The following is a 17,002-nucleotide window of genomic DNA, read 5'->3' as shown; positions in this document are numbered from 1 at the left end:
CACGGCGGAGGACACCAGAAATGAGCTTCACATATTGTACACATTTGGGGAATAGAACCTGGGTCTTCGGCATGACGAGCGAATGCTTTAACCACTAGGCTACCCGACCGCCCCCAACAAAGAGTGAGTGAAAATGCTTAATGCCACATCAGCAATCTTGCAGCCATTCGGGGCAAGAACAAGGAAGAAACATCAGACTTATTTCATCTCGATCAGTCAATGATTGTTCATGGCCTCACTCAGCAATATTCCATCTGTAAATGATTCCTTCTGGACAAGACGATCCAGTGATCGATATCAAGACAAGTGTCCTACACTGTTTGGGTCACCTGATCCATTTAGTCGCCTCTTACGACAAGCCTAGGTTGCTGGGGACAAGGAATAACCTGGATCAAACACAGGGATTTCAGTGAGTGAGTGAGTCTGGTTTTACGCCGCTTTTAGCAATATATTTCAGCAATATCACGGCGGGGAACACCAGAAATGGGCTTCACACATTGTACCAATGTCAGAAATCGAACCCGGGTCATTGTCGTGATGAGCGATTGCTTTAACCACAAGGCTACCCGACCGCCCCACGGGGGTTTCAGGGCAAGTAATTGTTCCTGACTAATACCCTGTGTGGCAATGAGGTTTTTAATGTTAATTTCTTCAACAGTCAAATCATCTCTTCAATAAACTCACCCACACCATCAGTGTAACATACATTAACCTATGTACGAATAACCCAACATTTCAACAAGATCCTCATCTTTTATCTGAGATAGCCCAAAAAATATTTGTTCACAATTCGTTTGAGGAGTACAACAAGCATATATCACAATATGGACAATACAAAATAAATATCAACAAGTCAAGAAACAAAGGCTTTGTAGCAAACGCTTCTTAAAGTTTTCAAACATCCCTTATGTATGAACACCAACGTTAAAAATACTAATCGTGAGAGTGAAAACACTTTGGGGAATGTTTTTTGTTTCTAGGTTTAGTGGAATGTTAGGTCACCAGTGTTATCAATACCTCATGATTTTGAATACATATACTATGTTGTATACTCCCCAAGGAGCTGAGAATGAAGTTTCATGGACCACTGATCCGTTGACCGGGGTAATAATAATGTAGCACTTTGAGAATGCCTTATTTTGGGTGTACACACAAAATGTAACGATAATTTTCCTATTGAAAAAATACAACGGAAGATACATAGAAACTGGCATCAATCAACATCATCAACACATTATATACACAAGCAATAACGGACATATCATCATGATTATAACTAGTACTATGATTTGCACAGTGCCCTAAGACCTAAAACAACATGCATGTATAACTGATTTTATAGCTAAAATGGATTGAATTATCAATAAACCGCCCGCATGTTATAAAAAATGAGCAGGCCACTCTAACTTGATAATGCCCTCATAATGCTTTACAAAAGGCCATTATAACGCCCGTTAATAGGCGACGTCATAGGATAGGGATAGGTGACGTCACGTTTAATAGTGACGTCATCTGGTTTGTTCTATGACGTTTCCATATTTGTAGAAGTGGGTTAGTGACATTCCTGTTGATTGCAGTAAATGTTTCAAAACCGATATTGTTGTTTGTTTTTATTTGATAACAAATTCCATCCATTTTAGCTATAATAACGGTAACGCTATTTTTCAGGGCATTATCATTTGCAGAAGCCCTTGGTCTTTTCAAATGCGGGGGCACAGGTGGCCCAGTCGTCTAAGGCGCCGCGATTCGCTGTGCAGAGTTGCGTCCCTTGGGCACGCCAGAAACCTATGATTGTGGGTTCGAATCCCGGTTCGCCCCAATTATGTTTCTAGGTTTGTCAGCACCATACCCGTGCTCGTGGGTTTCACCGAACTGGTAAACGTCTGAGACCTGCATCACTTCGGGCTTTCCTCCCACATTAAGCTGACACGCCGCGATATAACTGGAATACTGTTAAAAGCGGCGTTAAACCCAACTCACTCACTCACTCACTCTTTTCAAATGCCCTCCTTCGTCAGGCAGTTAATGGAAGACCTCAGGCTTCTGCAAATGGAAATGCCCTGAAAAATAGCTTTACCCTTATAATAGGATCCTGTCAAACCTGTAATGTGAGACGACATCTGAGGCTGGAACAATGAAACCAACAGTGTTGTTTTTTTAATTAGTTTTGGCTATAAAGCAAAAACAAAATCCAGTCTCGTGTGGTTTTACTGATACATGTCAATATGAAAAATATACCTTTGGATTGTCTCACTTTATAAACAACTTATTTTAATTACATATTAATATCCATTCCAAATTACCATTTAAGAAAGCTTACCTGAAATATTGTTAACTGAAAAGGCATGAATTTTAAATGAAATTCCAAGTTCCATGACAAAATATTTTACTGTCAACATCTGATGAAAATACAAATAAAAAGCAACTTTTTATAGGCTTAAAAAATAAGTCTTGGTTTCTCAGGCACCACCTCATCATCATAAAGTCGTTTTTATTTCCATTTATCAAAAATATATTTTTGAAACTAATTCTTAAAAAGAATGCGAGCCAATATAAGCATGCATTGACTTCCTTTTACATGCGCACTGCTTTACTGTGCAGCTCATGTTATGGTCATGGGGGCAATAGGAGTTTGTATGCTTGTCTATGTAGGGAGGCCCTTTCCCAGGTTGATGGTTCACAACTGTTTTATTGGTTACATACTCGTTTGAACAAGCAAAAAAACAATAACACTGCACTATATTTTCAAAAGTCATTGCCTGAGAACCAATTCTGTTATTTTTGTAAGCCTAATAGTATTTAGCATCATGTATCTAAAATTCAAGCGTTTAACAACTTGAATGTCATTCAAATGTATATTCAGCTCTAAGTGATTCTTTGGACAGGAACTTATGTATGTAATATTTTCATACATCAGCTTCATGTATGATTCAGAAAACAGAATAAAATCAAATGAATCTTTCTGTTCTTCATTCCTAAACAATAATTGAACATTTAAATGAAACCATTTTTTTCTTCTTTTATGGATCTGATTTGCCTAAATTTTGAAACATATGTGTGTGTGTTTTTTTAAAACTATATTCTCATATAATACAAATTGTTGTATGTACAAGTATTTTGAAAACAACATCCCATTTTTGGGTATTAATAATACATTTCTTTGTAAATGACTAAAAATCAACCATCCTCACATCTTTATAAAGTTAAATGCCCTCGTCCTGGCTAAACTAGAATACCCAAAGTAAGAAGGACAATTGGTCTGGTGAGACTGATCTTAATTTTTCAAAAACAGCTATGTGCAGTTTCATAATTATTTCAAACATTTTACCAGGGTATTGAAACTATAACCAACTTCTGTTGACAAGAACACTCTTGTCATCCTCTCAATATCCTTACACCACTAAATAACATGTTAATATTTCACCCTCACAGACAAAAAATACCACACTTCTATAAAGCAAATACGCTTGCACCAATGGCTGTCAATTGACAGGCTGATACATGCCCGTTGTGGTCGACCAGATGAGAAGTCAGGAGCCACGGTAAAGCAGAGTTCCGTCCGATTATCCCTTCTTATTCAAGGAATCAGTGAACGAGGTTTTATGCCGCTGTCAGCAATATCACAGAGGTGACACCCAAAATCGACTTCTTAGATTGTACCCATATTGGGAATCGAACCCAGGACTTTGGTGTCTGGAACAAACATGTACCATTTGACTACCCACCGCCCACTAGATAACAGGCGATATGATCATCTGCATTTCATCTTACAAGACAGATGGCTGTGATATTGTTGACTGTTGTGTGAAACAACATAAACACACATAATATGAATCTGCCATTATACCTTGTGCAATACACAACTTTTGTAATGTTAAATGAAAGGTTTACAGTCTCACAGTTTGTGCTCAACTTACAAAAAAAACCTTTTAAATAATAAATACTTGTTTGTTTGCTACAAAAGAAAATGCATCAGCCATGCAAGTGGTGACACAAGGAGTAACCTCCCTTGAACAGCTTCGCTTCTCCTGACTTCCATTCTTAAGTTGAACCAACAACTTCTGGCATCTGGTATCAGACATTTGATTAGCAATGTCATATTTTAACAGCAAAAAAAACACAACAAATAATAAAGCTTTTTTCCATAAACAGTGGAACTCTAACAGATGTATTAGAGTGCAATATCAGGTCTGTATTTGGTCCCTGTGATCTATGCTTCGATTTATTTTTGGAAAGTATTTTTGGAAAGCAACAATGAATGAATAATCTTGTGCTGAAGAAACGTCCATTTAGTAACTGACACCAGAGATTGTGACATACGTTTCTATATGGACAACAATATTTATAAAAATTAGATCTATTACTCCAACCGGAATACCTCTCTCGAGTGAATATCGCTAACACCTCAATCAGAGGTCAAGTGAGGCAAACATTCTAATCAGCATCTAGGCTTCTAAATTCTCAGTATGAGTAAGCAAAGCATTTAGACCAGAATATCTGATTTCTGTACATCAAAAACAAACAAAAAGGCCAATTCTGAATCTAAATAATAATGGCAGCATCATAATATTGTTATAGATATTTTATACACTTGTGTTCTCTGGTGTGTGGGTTTTTTTTCATAAAAAGTACAATGAATCTGAATTGGGGTGGTCAAGTAATGGCATCTGATGGGTTCAAGGACACACACATCTTTCAATTTGATGGGTAGTTCGAGGTGGCTCAGCGTTCATTTGGTCTGACCTTCAATGGAGGCGTTGTCAGATATTCATGCAGAGACATATATCATGGGAGTAAAAGACCTGGTTTTAATGTGATTGTTCTACTGGAGTCAGTGTTATAACAGCTCTAAAGTCTGTGTTATAACAGTTCGACTAGAGTCAGTGTTATAACAGCTCTGAAGTCAATGTTATAACAGTTCTACTACAGTAATTCTCATAACAGCTCTGAAGTCTGTGTTATCCCATTCCTACTGGAGTCAGTGTTATAACAGTTCTACGGGAGTCAGTGTTATAACAGCTCTGCAGTCTGTGTTATAACAGTTCTACTACAGTAATTGTTATATCAGCTCTGAAGTCCGTGTTATCACAGTTCTACCGGAGTCAGTGTTATAACAGTTCTAAAGTCATTGTAATAACAGTTCTACTAGAGTGTTATAACAGCTCTGAAATCCATGTTATAACAGTTCCACTACAGTAATTGTTATAACAGCTCTAAAGTCCATGTTATAACAGTTCTACTACAGTAATTGTTATAACAGCTTTGAAGTCTGTGTTATGACAGTTCTATGGGAGTCAATGTTATAACAGTTCAGGAAGCTTGAGGGCAGGTAATGTGGAGTCGACACAGTTGATCCAGAAGTTGGCACAGGGAGCGTGATACTGCCGGCCCCCGTACGTCAACTTGGTAATCTCTTCATTCTGTTGGAATGACTTGGAGCGGGCATCCACATCCAGGAGACAGACACCACAAGCACTGTGTTGAGCCACATCACTGTCAGATTTGATGATCGCATGAAAGAAGTTGAGGGTCGTTGGTTCCGGCTGTGAAGGAAAGTGTGAACATTCGTCAGCCACCACAGAATCCAAAAACCAGACAGTTTTCATAACTGAAGTAAAATAAACATACAGTAACCTAGTTTTATAACAAACACCTATATAACGAACTGACAGATATAACGAAGTGTATGTTTTAGGGACCTGTCCATTTGCTGTATATATGGTTATAACCACGGTGTACTGTACTGTTATAACTCTGATCATGTCCCGTACCTTATCTTCAATCATACCCTTTTTGCATTCTGATGACTTTGACCTTTAGAACATAATCATTATATATGCCTGGTTCGGTGACTATCCTTTGAAAGTATTACTGGTGTTAACAGCTGATTTTTTCAAAAGTAGTGACTTCCATCTTGAAGTCAGATTGTCATATGCCACACAGATCATCTACACATATATGAGGATACCCCGACAATGACCAGCACAAAGGCTCCACCCACTCCCTTATATACCCCGACACTGACCAGCACTGAGGCTCCACTCACTCCCCATGTATACCCCAACACTGACCAGCACTGAGGCTCCACCCACTCCCTTATACACCCAAACACTGACCAGCACTGAGCCTCCGCCCACTCCCTGATATACCCCGACACTGACCAGCACTGAGGCTCCACCCAATCCCTGTTTACACCCAGACACTGACCAGCACTGAGGCTCCACCCACTCCCTGTGTATACCCCTACACTGACCAGCACTGGGGCTCCACCCACTCCCTGTTTACACCCAGACACTGACCAGCACTGAGGCTCCACTCACTCCCTGTTTACACCCAGACACTGACCAGCACTGAGGCTCCACCCACTCCCCGTGTATACCCTAACACTGACCAGCACTGAGGCTCCACTCACTCCCCGTGTATACCCCTACACTGACCAGCACTGAGGCTCCACCCACACCCTGTATACACCCCGACAGTGACCAACACTGAGGCTCCACTCACTCCCCATGTATACCCCGATATTGACCAGCACTGAGGCTCCACCCACTCCCCATGTATACCCCAACACTGACCAGCACTGAGGCTCCACCTACTCCCCGTGTAGACCCTGACACTGACCAGCACTGAGGCTCCACTCACTCCCCGTGTATACCCTAACACTGACCAGCACTGAGGCTCCACTCACTCCCCGTGTATACACTGACCAGCACTGAGGCTCCACCCACACCCTGTGTACACCCCGACAGTGACCAGCACTGAGGCTCCACCCACTCCCCATTTATACCCCGATACTGACCAGCACAGAGGCTCCAACAAAGAAGGCAGTCAAGTTGTTCCAGGCCAGGTCAATGTCCTTCAGGAGCCGCTCCAGGGAGGCTGTCTTTATACCTAAAACACCAACACATAGGTACAGTGTGACACACCTGACTACAACGACGAAAAGGTAATACAGTAAACTACATTTAAAATGAACACGCTCAAACGAACTGAAGGATAAAATGAACTGTATTTTTGGTCCCGGCGAATTGAGCTATATTTATAGAATAAACCACGAGGTACGAGTGATTACGGAAAATATGTCACGAGTAAAATTAATGTTTTAAGTTCCGAGCTTTAGCAAGGAACTTAAAACATTAATTTCATGAGTGACATATTTTCCATAATCACTCGTACCGAGTCACTGACGTTACAGCCCCCGTCGTGCATCGGCAGATACATGCATTTCACATTGAGAAGAGGAAACACGGAAAACCTGTCAATTTTTTAATGTGTCATTTGACAAAAATGCCAAAACCTATAACAACAACATAGACGGAATGTACAGAAGTCCTGTTTGTTAGAGAAAAGTTGCGAAAAGAAGGTAAACTTTGAAAAGTACGATTGCTGTCACAGTGTCGGAATGAATGACCCGACTTGACCCAGATGAGACAGCCGAAACCAGGAATGACAAGAGAACCGGCGTTACAGTTTAATCCGGACAACAAGTTTAATGAACATCGTGTGTGATTTGAGTCAAGTGTCACTGATGGGAAACATGTGCATGTGGGATTTCAGGAGGATTTGTCAAACGTGGAGTGGACACAGTCAGATGACGGGAGTATGTTGATATTTTGATGTGATTCATAATGGTCGAATACCTGTTGATAGACAAACACAGTATCTGGAGACTTGGTGCTAAGCTGTCCGCATTCACGGAGTTCATTTACCCTGGTAGTTCAATATCGGACACAGGATCAGCTCGCTGGGGTAAGTTTTCTTTTCCTTGTATTTTTAATTATTTTTGCTTTGATTTCAAAACCTGTCTGAGTTCAGCAAAGTGCATCGATTTCGCAACCAGATGCTGGTAATCACGTCGCTAAGGTAACACTCTATGCTACCCTTGATCTCCTTCAAAGTAGACAGTTCGAATTCTGAACTGTCTGATGTGCATGCCGAAATGATAAATTTGCAAATAATAATGTTTAGTTGAACCTTTCCTGTGTCATTAACCCTCATAGTCATATGGTCCCCGGACATCAGTCAGCCTGCATACCGCTCAGTGCCGTACTGTGCAGACGTCGCGGTTACGAAAAACGTATACATTGTATAAAAAAGTGTCACGTCCTTATTTCTTCACACAACGTTACAAAATTGTACGAAATAGTGTATCTTTATGATGTCTTTCGGAAAGTCTAAATGTCGTTGCAAAATGAATTTGTTTTTATTCTCATGCCATCGTTGAAAGTGTGAGTAGTCATATTTTTCGTGCTTTTCTTACCTTTATACATTTGTGAACAAAGTTCATGTCAACTTGTCAAGTTTAGTCTTTTTCATTGTGTTTTCATTTTCATTGGCAGTTATCGATGTCATCATCGTTCACAAAGGCAAACCTGTCTATACAAAGTCCGGTTTTTGGATTCGGGTGTTCGAAAAATTCATCAAACAGCAAGCCCTCTAGGCCTAACACAGACGCAAACCAGGACTTGGTGGTGATGATCTTGGCGCCCTAGAAACAGTTTCTGGCAACATCACAATCTGAATCTTGGAACTTCAATCTGGCCATATGCAGTTTTGACAACAAAGACATTAAATGTGTTCAGAGGTTGAATTATACGAATAACTTTTCATGTCAGTCAGATCTCCGTCCGCTTAACGAGGTCATTTACTTTGACAGGTCTCAAATGGCCAGCCATGTTTGCTTACAAACGGCCGGGACGTAGTTTTGGTTTTTACTGTAAAATGAAAATCATGTGAAATAAATGAAAAAAAGGATAATGTGAAATCATGTTGTTAATATGAAACTATGTGTCTTGTCTTAAAAATCTCGAGTCAGTGAGATTGTAGCACGTAAAACATCTGAAGGGAAAGGCGTGGATTTGTGAATGAATGGGATGAGAAAAAAATAGTTCCGTTGTCCAATGAAAATTGATCTTTGTTTTCCTGACCAATCAGCTTCGAGAATCACTAATTGCACACTGTGCAAATATCAAAAAGTTATTACACTGAATATTTGAGCCCATATGGGTAATAAATTGTATTATATAAAGTTGATGGATATAACGAACACACTTATAACAAAATAACGGATATAGCGAACTCAGTTTGTGGTCCCCTGTGTACTCTGTCAACGATAACGATAAAGAGCATAACAAGCTGTTAATCCCTGAGCTGAGCTCTTCACGTGTCACCAATCAGCCTATCAAAACATCCGCGGCCAAAATGGCAATAATCAATTGACGGCAACTGTTTTAGACTGATACCTTACTCAAATTAGACCCTCAATAAACAAGTGACATGAAATGGATGTACAGTCATGTACAGACAATGACCAGCAGTGAGGCTCCACCCACACCCTGTGTACACCCCGACAGTAATCAACCATGAGGTTCCACCCACTCCTCCTGGAGTTACCTACAAGTGACATGAAGTGGATTTATTCTGTACATGTACAGTCGTACTTTGGTTTTTTATCGAGTAACATGATGTCACATGATTTGATAAAAGATGTCGAAATGCGTTAACGAACGACGGATACAACAAACTAAAATCAGTGGTCACTTTGAGTTCATTATAACCGTAGTTCACTGTACATAAGTTCTAATACTTGAATTTATTGGTGTCATTGGCTGTTCTAGAACAAATATTTTCATTTCTTTTGGTTCCCTTATTTAAATAGCTTTGTAATGAACACCTTCAAGGCTTCAAGAATCAGCTATCCTGGAAAGTGAGTGAGTGAGTGAGTTGGGTTTAACACCGCTTTTAACAGTATTCCAGTTATATCGCGGCCTGTCTGCTTAATGTGGGAGGAAAGCCCGAAGTGATGCAGGTCACAGACGTTTACCATTTCGGTGAAACCCACGAGCACGGGTATGGTGCTGACAAACCTTGAAACATAATCGGGGGGAACCGGGATTCGAACCCACAATCATAGGTTTCTGGCGTGCCCAAGGGACGCAACTCTGCACAGCGAATCGCGGGGCCTTAGACAACTGGGCCACCCGTGCCCCCTCCTGGAAAGTGAACTCAGTGCACGTGTGATTGTCTCACCTGACCCTGTCATTGCTGCCATGATTCGACAGGACACACGGTAGATCTCAATGATGCCGTTGACATACTCTGACCCCTGGGATGACTTGATGACCTCGTTACAGACAGCTGACCGGCTGACAGAGTTGAAGATGTTGTTGGCATCTTTGATCATGCGGCAACAATTGTCGAAACAACGTTCCCACTGGTACTCATGATTGTTGCTCCCCTGAGGAAGAAAAATAAGCTTCATAAGCTTCTGAGCATCTAGTGAGTGAGTGAGTGAGTTGGGTTTTAACAACACTTTTAACAGTATTCCAGTTATATCGCGGCGTGTCAGCTTAATGTGGGAGGAAAACCCGAAATAATGCAGGTCTCAAACGTTTGCCATTTCAGTGAAACCCACGAGCATGGAAAAACCTAGAAACATAATCGGGGCTAACTGGTATTCGAACCCACAATCATAGGTTTTTGGTGTGCCCAAGGGGCGCAACTCTGCACAGCGATTCGCAGCGTCTCAGACGACTGGGCCACCCGTGCCCCCCTTAGTATCTAGTACAGGATCAGACACATAGCAAGTGACTTTGATATAACGCCACATTTGACAGTATTTCAGTTATATCTTGCTGTGGGAGGCAAACCCGAAGTGATGCAGGTCTTACACATTTACCACATTGGTGAAACCCATGAGCACAGGTATGGTGCTGACAAACCTAGAAACAAACTCAAGGTGAGTCTGAAATTTAAACCCATTACATGCTTTTGGCATGCCTAAGGGACACAACTAACTCTGCACATCCTAGATGATTGGGCCACCCATGTCCCAGGTCGATATACAATAATGCATCATAAGCTGGGTTAAACACTCTGCACATCTTAGATGATTGGGCCACCCATGTCCCAGGTCGATATACGATAATGCATCATAAGCTGGGTTAAACACTCTGCACATCTTAGATGATTGGGCCACCCATGTCCCAGGTCGATATACGATAATGCATCATAAGCTGGGTTAAACACTCTGCACATCTTAGATGATTGGGCCACCCATGTCCCAGGTCGATATACGATAATGCATCATAAGCTGGGTTAAACACTCTGCACATCTTAGATGATTGGGCCACCCATGTCCCAGTTCGGGTTAAACAGCATTTCTGTTGTATGACAGAACGTCACATCATCATCAGCTAAATGTGGGACACTGTGCTTGATTGTACATGTTTAATGCATTTGTGTAACCTGTAAGCAAAGGAATAGTGCAGGAAGACCAAGGACTATGACTGAGGTGAATCCAGGACTTAGACCCTGGTATCCTCCTGGTGGGGCACACAAGAAATGGGCTTCACACATTGTATCCATGTTGGGAATCAAACCCCGGTCTACGTAATGAGCAAACACTTTAGCCACAAGGCTACCCGACCACCCCCATAAGATAGGTGGAGTGTGAATGACTTACATGTGTCTCCCCGTCGATGTTGTACCGGTCGGCCAGCGCCCGCATCTCACCTCCGCCTACCAGCAGTGTCTGGGCCATCACCGGCTGACTTAGTGTCCCTGAAACACAGACGTCTCCCTACAGTCAGATGTCTCACTACAGTCAGATGTCTCACTACAGTCAGATGTCTCACTACAGTCAGATGTCTTACAACAGTCAGATGTGTCACATCAGTCAGGTGTCTCTCAGCAGTCAGATGTCTACCTACAGTCAGATGTCTCACAACAGTCAGATGTCTCACAACAGTCAGATGTCTCACAACAGTCAGATGTCTCACAACAGTCAGATGTCTCACTACAGTAGGATGTTTCACAACAGTCAGATGTCTCACAACAGTCAGATGTTTCACAACAGTCAGATGTCTCACGACAGTCAGATGTCTCACAAGTCAGATGTCTCACAAGTCAGATGTCTCACAACAGTCAGATGTCTCACAACAGTCAGATGTCTCACAACAGTCAGATGTTTCACTACAGTAGGATGTTTCACAACAGTCAGATGTCTCACAACAGTCAGATGTTTCACAACAGTCAGATGTCTCACGACAGTCAGATGTCTCACAAGTCAGATGTCTCACAAGTCAGATGTCTCACAACAGTCAGATGTCTCACAACAGTCAGATGTTTCACTACACTCAGATGTTTCACAACCATCAGATGTCTCACAACAGTCAGATGTCTCACAACAGTCAGATGTCTCACAACAGTCAGATGTTTCACTACAGTCAGCACTAGAGGTGTAGGTGTGTGTGTGTGTGTGCGTGTGTGTGTGTGATTGTATGTGTGAGAGAGTGAGAGATTGTACTAGATCCGACTAATTTTATAGTGCTAGCCCACTGAAATACCATGCCGCAGTTTTATATGAATACCTCCAATCAGACAAAGTGTACTCACTGATCCGACAAGTCCTTGTTTTAGCCCCTGAATGCTGAGCAGGGTAACAACAAGTACCATCTTTTAACATTGCACGGTAAAACATGGCTGGGGATCGAAACCCCAACCTTTCACTCTCTGGGCAGATGCTCTACCACTAGACCACTGAGGCAGTAGCTTGTACGTCATTACAACTTACCTTGAGTCTCCCCATTCTGCTGACCTTCCTCCATGAAGCCCTCCTCCTTTTTATACAGCTCCAGGCTGTCCACTGACTTAGACTCCGCACTGGCCGGGGCACGTGATGACCCTTCAAAGTTCCCAAACTCAACACTGGACACTGACTGACTGTCAGTGCCACCATTGTCTGAGTCCTTCTGAGCTGACACACCCTTAGAAATTGGAAACTCAAGACTAGAAATAGACTGCGAGTCTTCCCGAACCCCTTGACACTTGTCCTTCCATCCCCAGCTGTCCATGTCCTTGGAAGAAGAGCTGTCTGTTTCAGTCATCTGGATATCGGGGGACATGCTGTGCCCCCTTTCTTCACTATTACGTATAGAGTCTGTAGTCTTGAGCTCCTGTTTGTGCTTCGAAGCACTGTAGTTATGGGATGTCACTGCATACATGCTGTAAACTGTAGTAACAGCTGTATGACGAACCATGTCATCAAGGTCATACCCTCTGGAGAATGCATTACTGTCATCCTCGTCGTCTAAATGATCCATCGGTGGAGGAATGCGGTCGTCATCGATGTCTGATTCAAGAGAAGGCATACGCAAGGTTTTTGATGAGTCTTTTGATAACTTGTAACTGGCATTCGGTTCATCCCTAACCTTAAAAACACCTAGCACTTCCGTTGTTTGTAAGTTCTCCTTCTTAACAGTCAGTATATTGGAACTGTCTTGTCCAGAGTGAAAGTCGGACCAGTCACTTTGTGTTTCTTGCACCTCAGAGGCTGGGATGTCTGACTGAGCAAACCCACCCCAGTCACTATCAGTCTTTGATATCCTCTCCACAGCAAAACCTTGTTGAAAATCAGATGAATTAGGCAACGTGGCTTTCATTTCTAAATCTGTATCAGTTGCATCAACATTTGATTCGGAATGATTAAAAGATGCCCAATCTTCAGAAGGAGCTGGTTTATGGTCATCAGGAGGAGGAGCACTTGCTGCTTCAAAATCGGCCCATTCTTCTCCCTTGTCCTCCCCTCTGTCTGAACCAAACAAGCTTAATATTGATGCATTGTCTATAGAAGCCGAAGACTGACCTCTACCCAGATCCTTATCAGTGGACTCTGAAGGACCTTCTGTGAACCCAGACCAGTCTTCCCCTTGTTCATCAAAGTTGGCAAAGTCCTCTTCCTTTGGCTGAGGCTCTGTTGGAACTTCTTTTTCTGGAGCTTCATCAACGCAGAGGACCCGAAGTGCATTATACTTGTCCTCCTCTCCCATCAAGTCAGAATCAGAAGGACCTGCTCTATGAGCTGCTGGGGGAGCTTCTTGGAAATCTGTAAACTCAGCCTCAGTTGCCAGCTTCTGGGCTGCTGCATTCACAGTCTTCTCTGCATGAGCTGCCTGACTAGCGTACACATTCTTGGGTACAGGTCGGAACAAGCTGGACCCTTTCGGGGCAGATTTATAGTCTGTGAAGTCATCAGAACCTGTCGGTCTTGGCCCTTGTGTCAAAGGGGGTATGGATGGGAAAGGTAAAGCTGGGATCTTTGGTTGAGGCTGCACGATGTGACTAGTTGGAGGAGCAATAGATCTATGCTTAGGACTTTTGGTTTCCCGTAGTTCTTTCTTGCGATGGAACTCCTCCACGTAGGACTCAAATGCTCGGATGTCTTCATTTTCGGACTGCTCGGAGGTGCTGACCTGACTGCTGTCCCTGCAGTCGGTGTAGTCCTCATCCTCCAGGCTTGGAGTGCTGTGTCCTGGAGGGCATAAAGCAGACATGGCTTATAGCAACAGTAATGAAAAAAACAAATCATATGTATGACACAGGTGGAAGAGTTGATTGAGCCAGCTGAAGTGGTCCGTCCATGTGTGTCTGTTTGTCAATCAGGTGATCATGAAAATGCATATTTAACCTTCATGCATTGTGTTGGGGGGGGATTTTTATTTAAGAATTTTAGTAAGCGCAATTTGTTTCTCTAGAAGGAAGAACTAAGCGACTTTTGAGGGGGAAGGGTAGAGGGTAGGCATCTTCCTGGGGCAAGGGAGTTAACTGACTTTATAAGTCCAGTTTCCATCCTTGCCGAACAAGGCTGGAATTCCTGGACTCGATCGTAGCGCCACCAGTGGCTATTACGACTTATGTCCCTTCTAAGCCTCTCCTATGAACCACTCAGATTCCACCTCTCGTATCACTTGCATTTGCTTCAAACAAAACGGCGGTGCCAAGTCAGATGATGTAATCGATAATCAAGATAAAACGGGTCTTATATCATGACGTGCATCAAATCATGTAAGCACCTTGATTAAAAACATGAAAAGTTTTGGAAAATATCTGTTGACAACGAGTTGGCGCTGTACATGCTTTGCAAATCCTGCAATCGACCGAAATCTGCATGACAGTTTAAGAACCGCATTTCAATTACGTTGCGCTATTGCACAGACTCGTAAGTCCAGCCAAAATATACCTCCATAATACCTGCCTAGTTCGGCAAGGGTGGAAACAGGACTTTTATAGTCAGTTAACTCTCTTCCCTCAGGAAGATGGGGGGTAGAGGGATGGGGCCACTTATGAATCACTTTGAGTGAATACTACCATTGTCTAATGTTGAAGCCATGTTTAGTGCAGACAGACAAAAGTCTGTGGCACTTGTTGTACAGTGGTGTTTTTGTGGTGAGTTCGTGCGCTCATTGGTCCAAGCTGGTTCCCCTCTAGCCTCCACAGGCCATGTCTTGACTCATTAAAAAGCGACTACACCACAAATAAGGTGTATGTGTTTTTGGGTGATGGAGGAACGTAGTGCATACAAAACCTATGAAGTACTGTGGTTAAAAGTTAAAATATATTACAGGCATATATAACTGAAGTCTCAAGTATTTTTTCTCCCATGTACAAAGGTTTTCAATTTCAACATCAATGGATCATTCAAAGGAAACTCAATAATTCCTAAATCCTAATGACAAACTGCAGCCAACTTACTGTGTGATTCAGGAATGCAATAATATTTTATGTCGTGTAATCTGCTTCACAACAAACAACGAGATCAATACTTGATTGAGTGAGTACATATTCTGGGTACTGGTTGATTGAATGAAAAATATGATTGTTTGTTTGTCGCTTAATGCCTCACTCAGCAATATTCCAGCCATATGAGTGAGTGAGTATGGTTTTACGCCACTTTTAGCAGTATTCCAGCAATATCACACGGGGAACACCAGAAATGGGCTTCACACATTGTACCCATGTCGAGAATCGAACCGAGGTCTTCGGCGTGACGAGCGAACGCTTTAACCACTAGGCTCCCCGACCGCCCCTCCAGCCATATGAGGGTTATACAAATCCACTGATAAATATTGTGAACTATGACCCGCAATTGTGACACGCAATCAACCAAGTCATTGAGCATGACCACCCAATCCATCTGGCTGCCTCTTATGACCAATCATAGGTGGAGATCAATTCTAACCCGTAATCCCCATGGGTTGACAAACATGGAGAAAGGACAGCAATCACACAATCTCAAAGCCTTTTCAAAATGACTTGTCACACCGTTCACTGTACGACACCTCACCACCAGTGACTACCGAGTGCCAGGCATGGTAGTTCATGGTGACCACAACTACCATCTCTTAACGTCTTTTGGTTTCAATCGTCAAGGAATCAAACCACCGATCTTGCACTCTCCAGCCAGACACTCTATCCACTAGACCGAGGAGGCAGCCCATAATGTTAGCCGATGGTAGTTTGGATGACATCATAAAAATTCTTATGAAAAGAATATGCATCTTCCCATTCTAATCCACTTGGAAATACTTCTTACAACTGAAATTTGTCAAATACATTCTATTAACATGGAAAATAGTTTTTAAATCTGTTTATTCCGTGTTTGTGAAATTTAGTGTTGGCAGAAACGTGTATGAAATAATGATAAATAAATAGTTATTTGTTCCTGATCTTGTAAGTTGCAGCACAAGTGTCAATATATATCTAGCTCTGTTTGTTTGTTTGTTGTTTAACATCGCACTCAAAAGTATTCCAGCAGTCTGTAAATAATCAAGTCTGGACCACACAAACCAGTGATTGTAATCATGAGCATAAATCCACACAATTGGGATACGATGACATGCATCAACCAAGTCAGCATCTTACTCTAGCTCTGTAGACGCACAGCCTAGAAGTTTGCTTTTTTAAAGACTTGTTATGAAGATGAGTGGAAACCTTAATTCACTCATCATCAGAGTTTGTAGCAAGTTCTCCTTGAAGAGGACAAAAATGTTTACTATTCAGTTCCTAGCTGTAGTAAAATTGAAGCATTGAGAACTGGTTCAGAATTACAGCCCTCAAATGCTTCAGGCCCATGGCGACTACCATCATTGCATTTTCACTAGCCCTCAGCACAACTTAGTGGTCTCTGAAGATGCTGAAGATGCTGAAGTACTCACAAAACAAA

At 42.2% G+C, this 17,002-nt stretch overlaps 1 protein-coding gene and 1 long non-coding RNA gene across 5 annotated transcripts in view; one reads left to right on the top strand and one right to left on the bottom strand.

Annotated features, from left to right (window-relative positions):
- Positions 1-4,937: 4,937 nt before the first annotated feature.
- Positions 4,938-17,002, bottom strand: part of LOC124131962 (synergin gamma-like) — a 43,256-nt gene continuing 31,191 nt past the window's right edge. For all 4 annotated transcript variants that reach the window (XM_046495506.2, XM_046495508.2, XM_046495507.2 and 1 more), the window contains 5 exons: positions 12,575-14,311; positions 11,465-11,562; positions 10,030-10,237; positions 6,800-6,891; positions 4,938-5,543 (listed from right to left, as the gene is read on the bottom strand). In XM_046495506.2, the coding sequence (XP_046351462.2) occupies positions 5,301-5,543; positions 6,800-6,891; positions 10,030-10,237; positions 11,465-11,562; positions 12,575-14,311 (2,378 nt within the window). In that variant the 3' untranslated portion in view covers positions 4,938-5,300. The remainder of the gene's footprint in view (positions 5,544-6,799; positions 6,892-10,029; positions 10,238-11,464; positions 11,563-12,574; positions 14,312-17,002) is intronic.
- LOC125380119 lies at positions 7,715-8,590 on the top strand. Its single transcript, XR_007221069.1, has 2 exons — positions 7,715-7,749; positions 8,340-8,590. It is a non-coding gene; the product is annotated as an uncharacterized LOC125380119 (long non-coding RNA).

Source organism: Haliotis rufescens, unplaced genomic scaffold (genome assembly GCF_023055435.1).
Source record: "Haliotis rufescens isolate VD_foot unplaced genomic scaffold, xgHalRufe1.0.p SCAF_15, whole genome shotgun sequence".
NCBI lineage: Eukaryota > Metazoa > Mollusca > Gastropoda > Lepetellida > Haliotidae > Haliotis > Haliotis rufescens.
The sequence above is the reverse complement of the archived record's forward strand: the minus strand, read 5'-3'. Positions and strand labels throughout refer to the sequence as shown.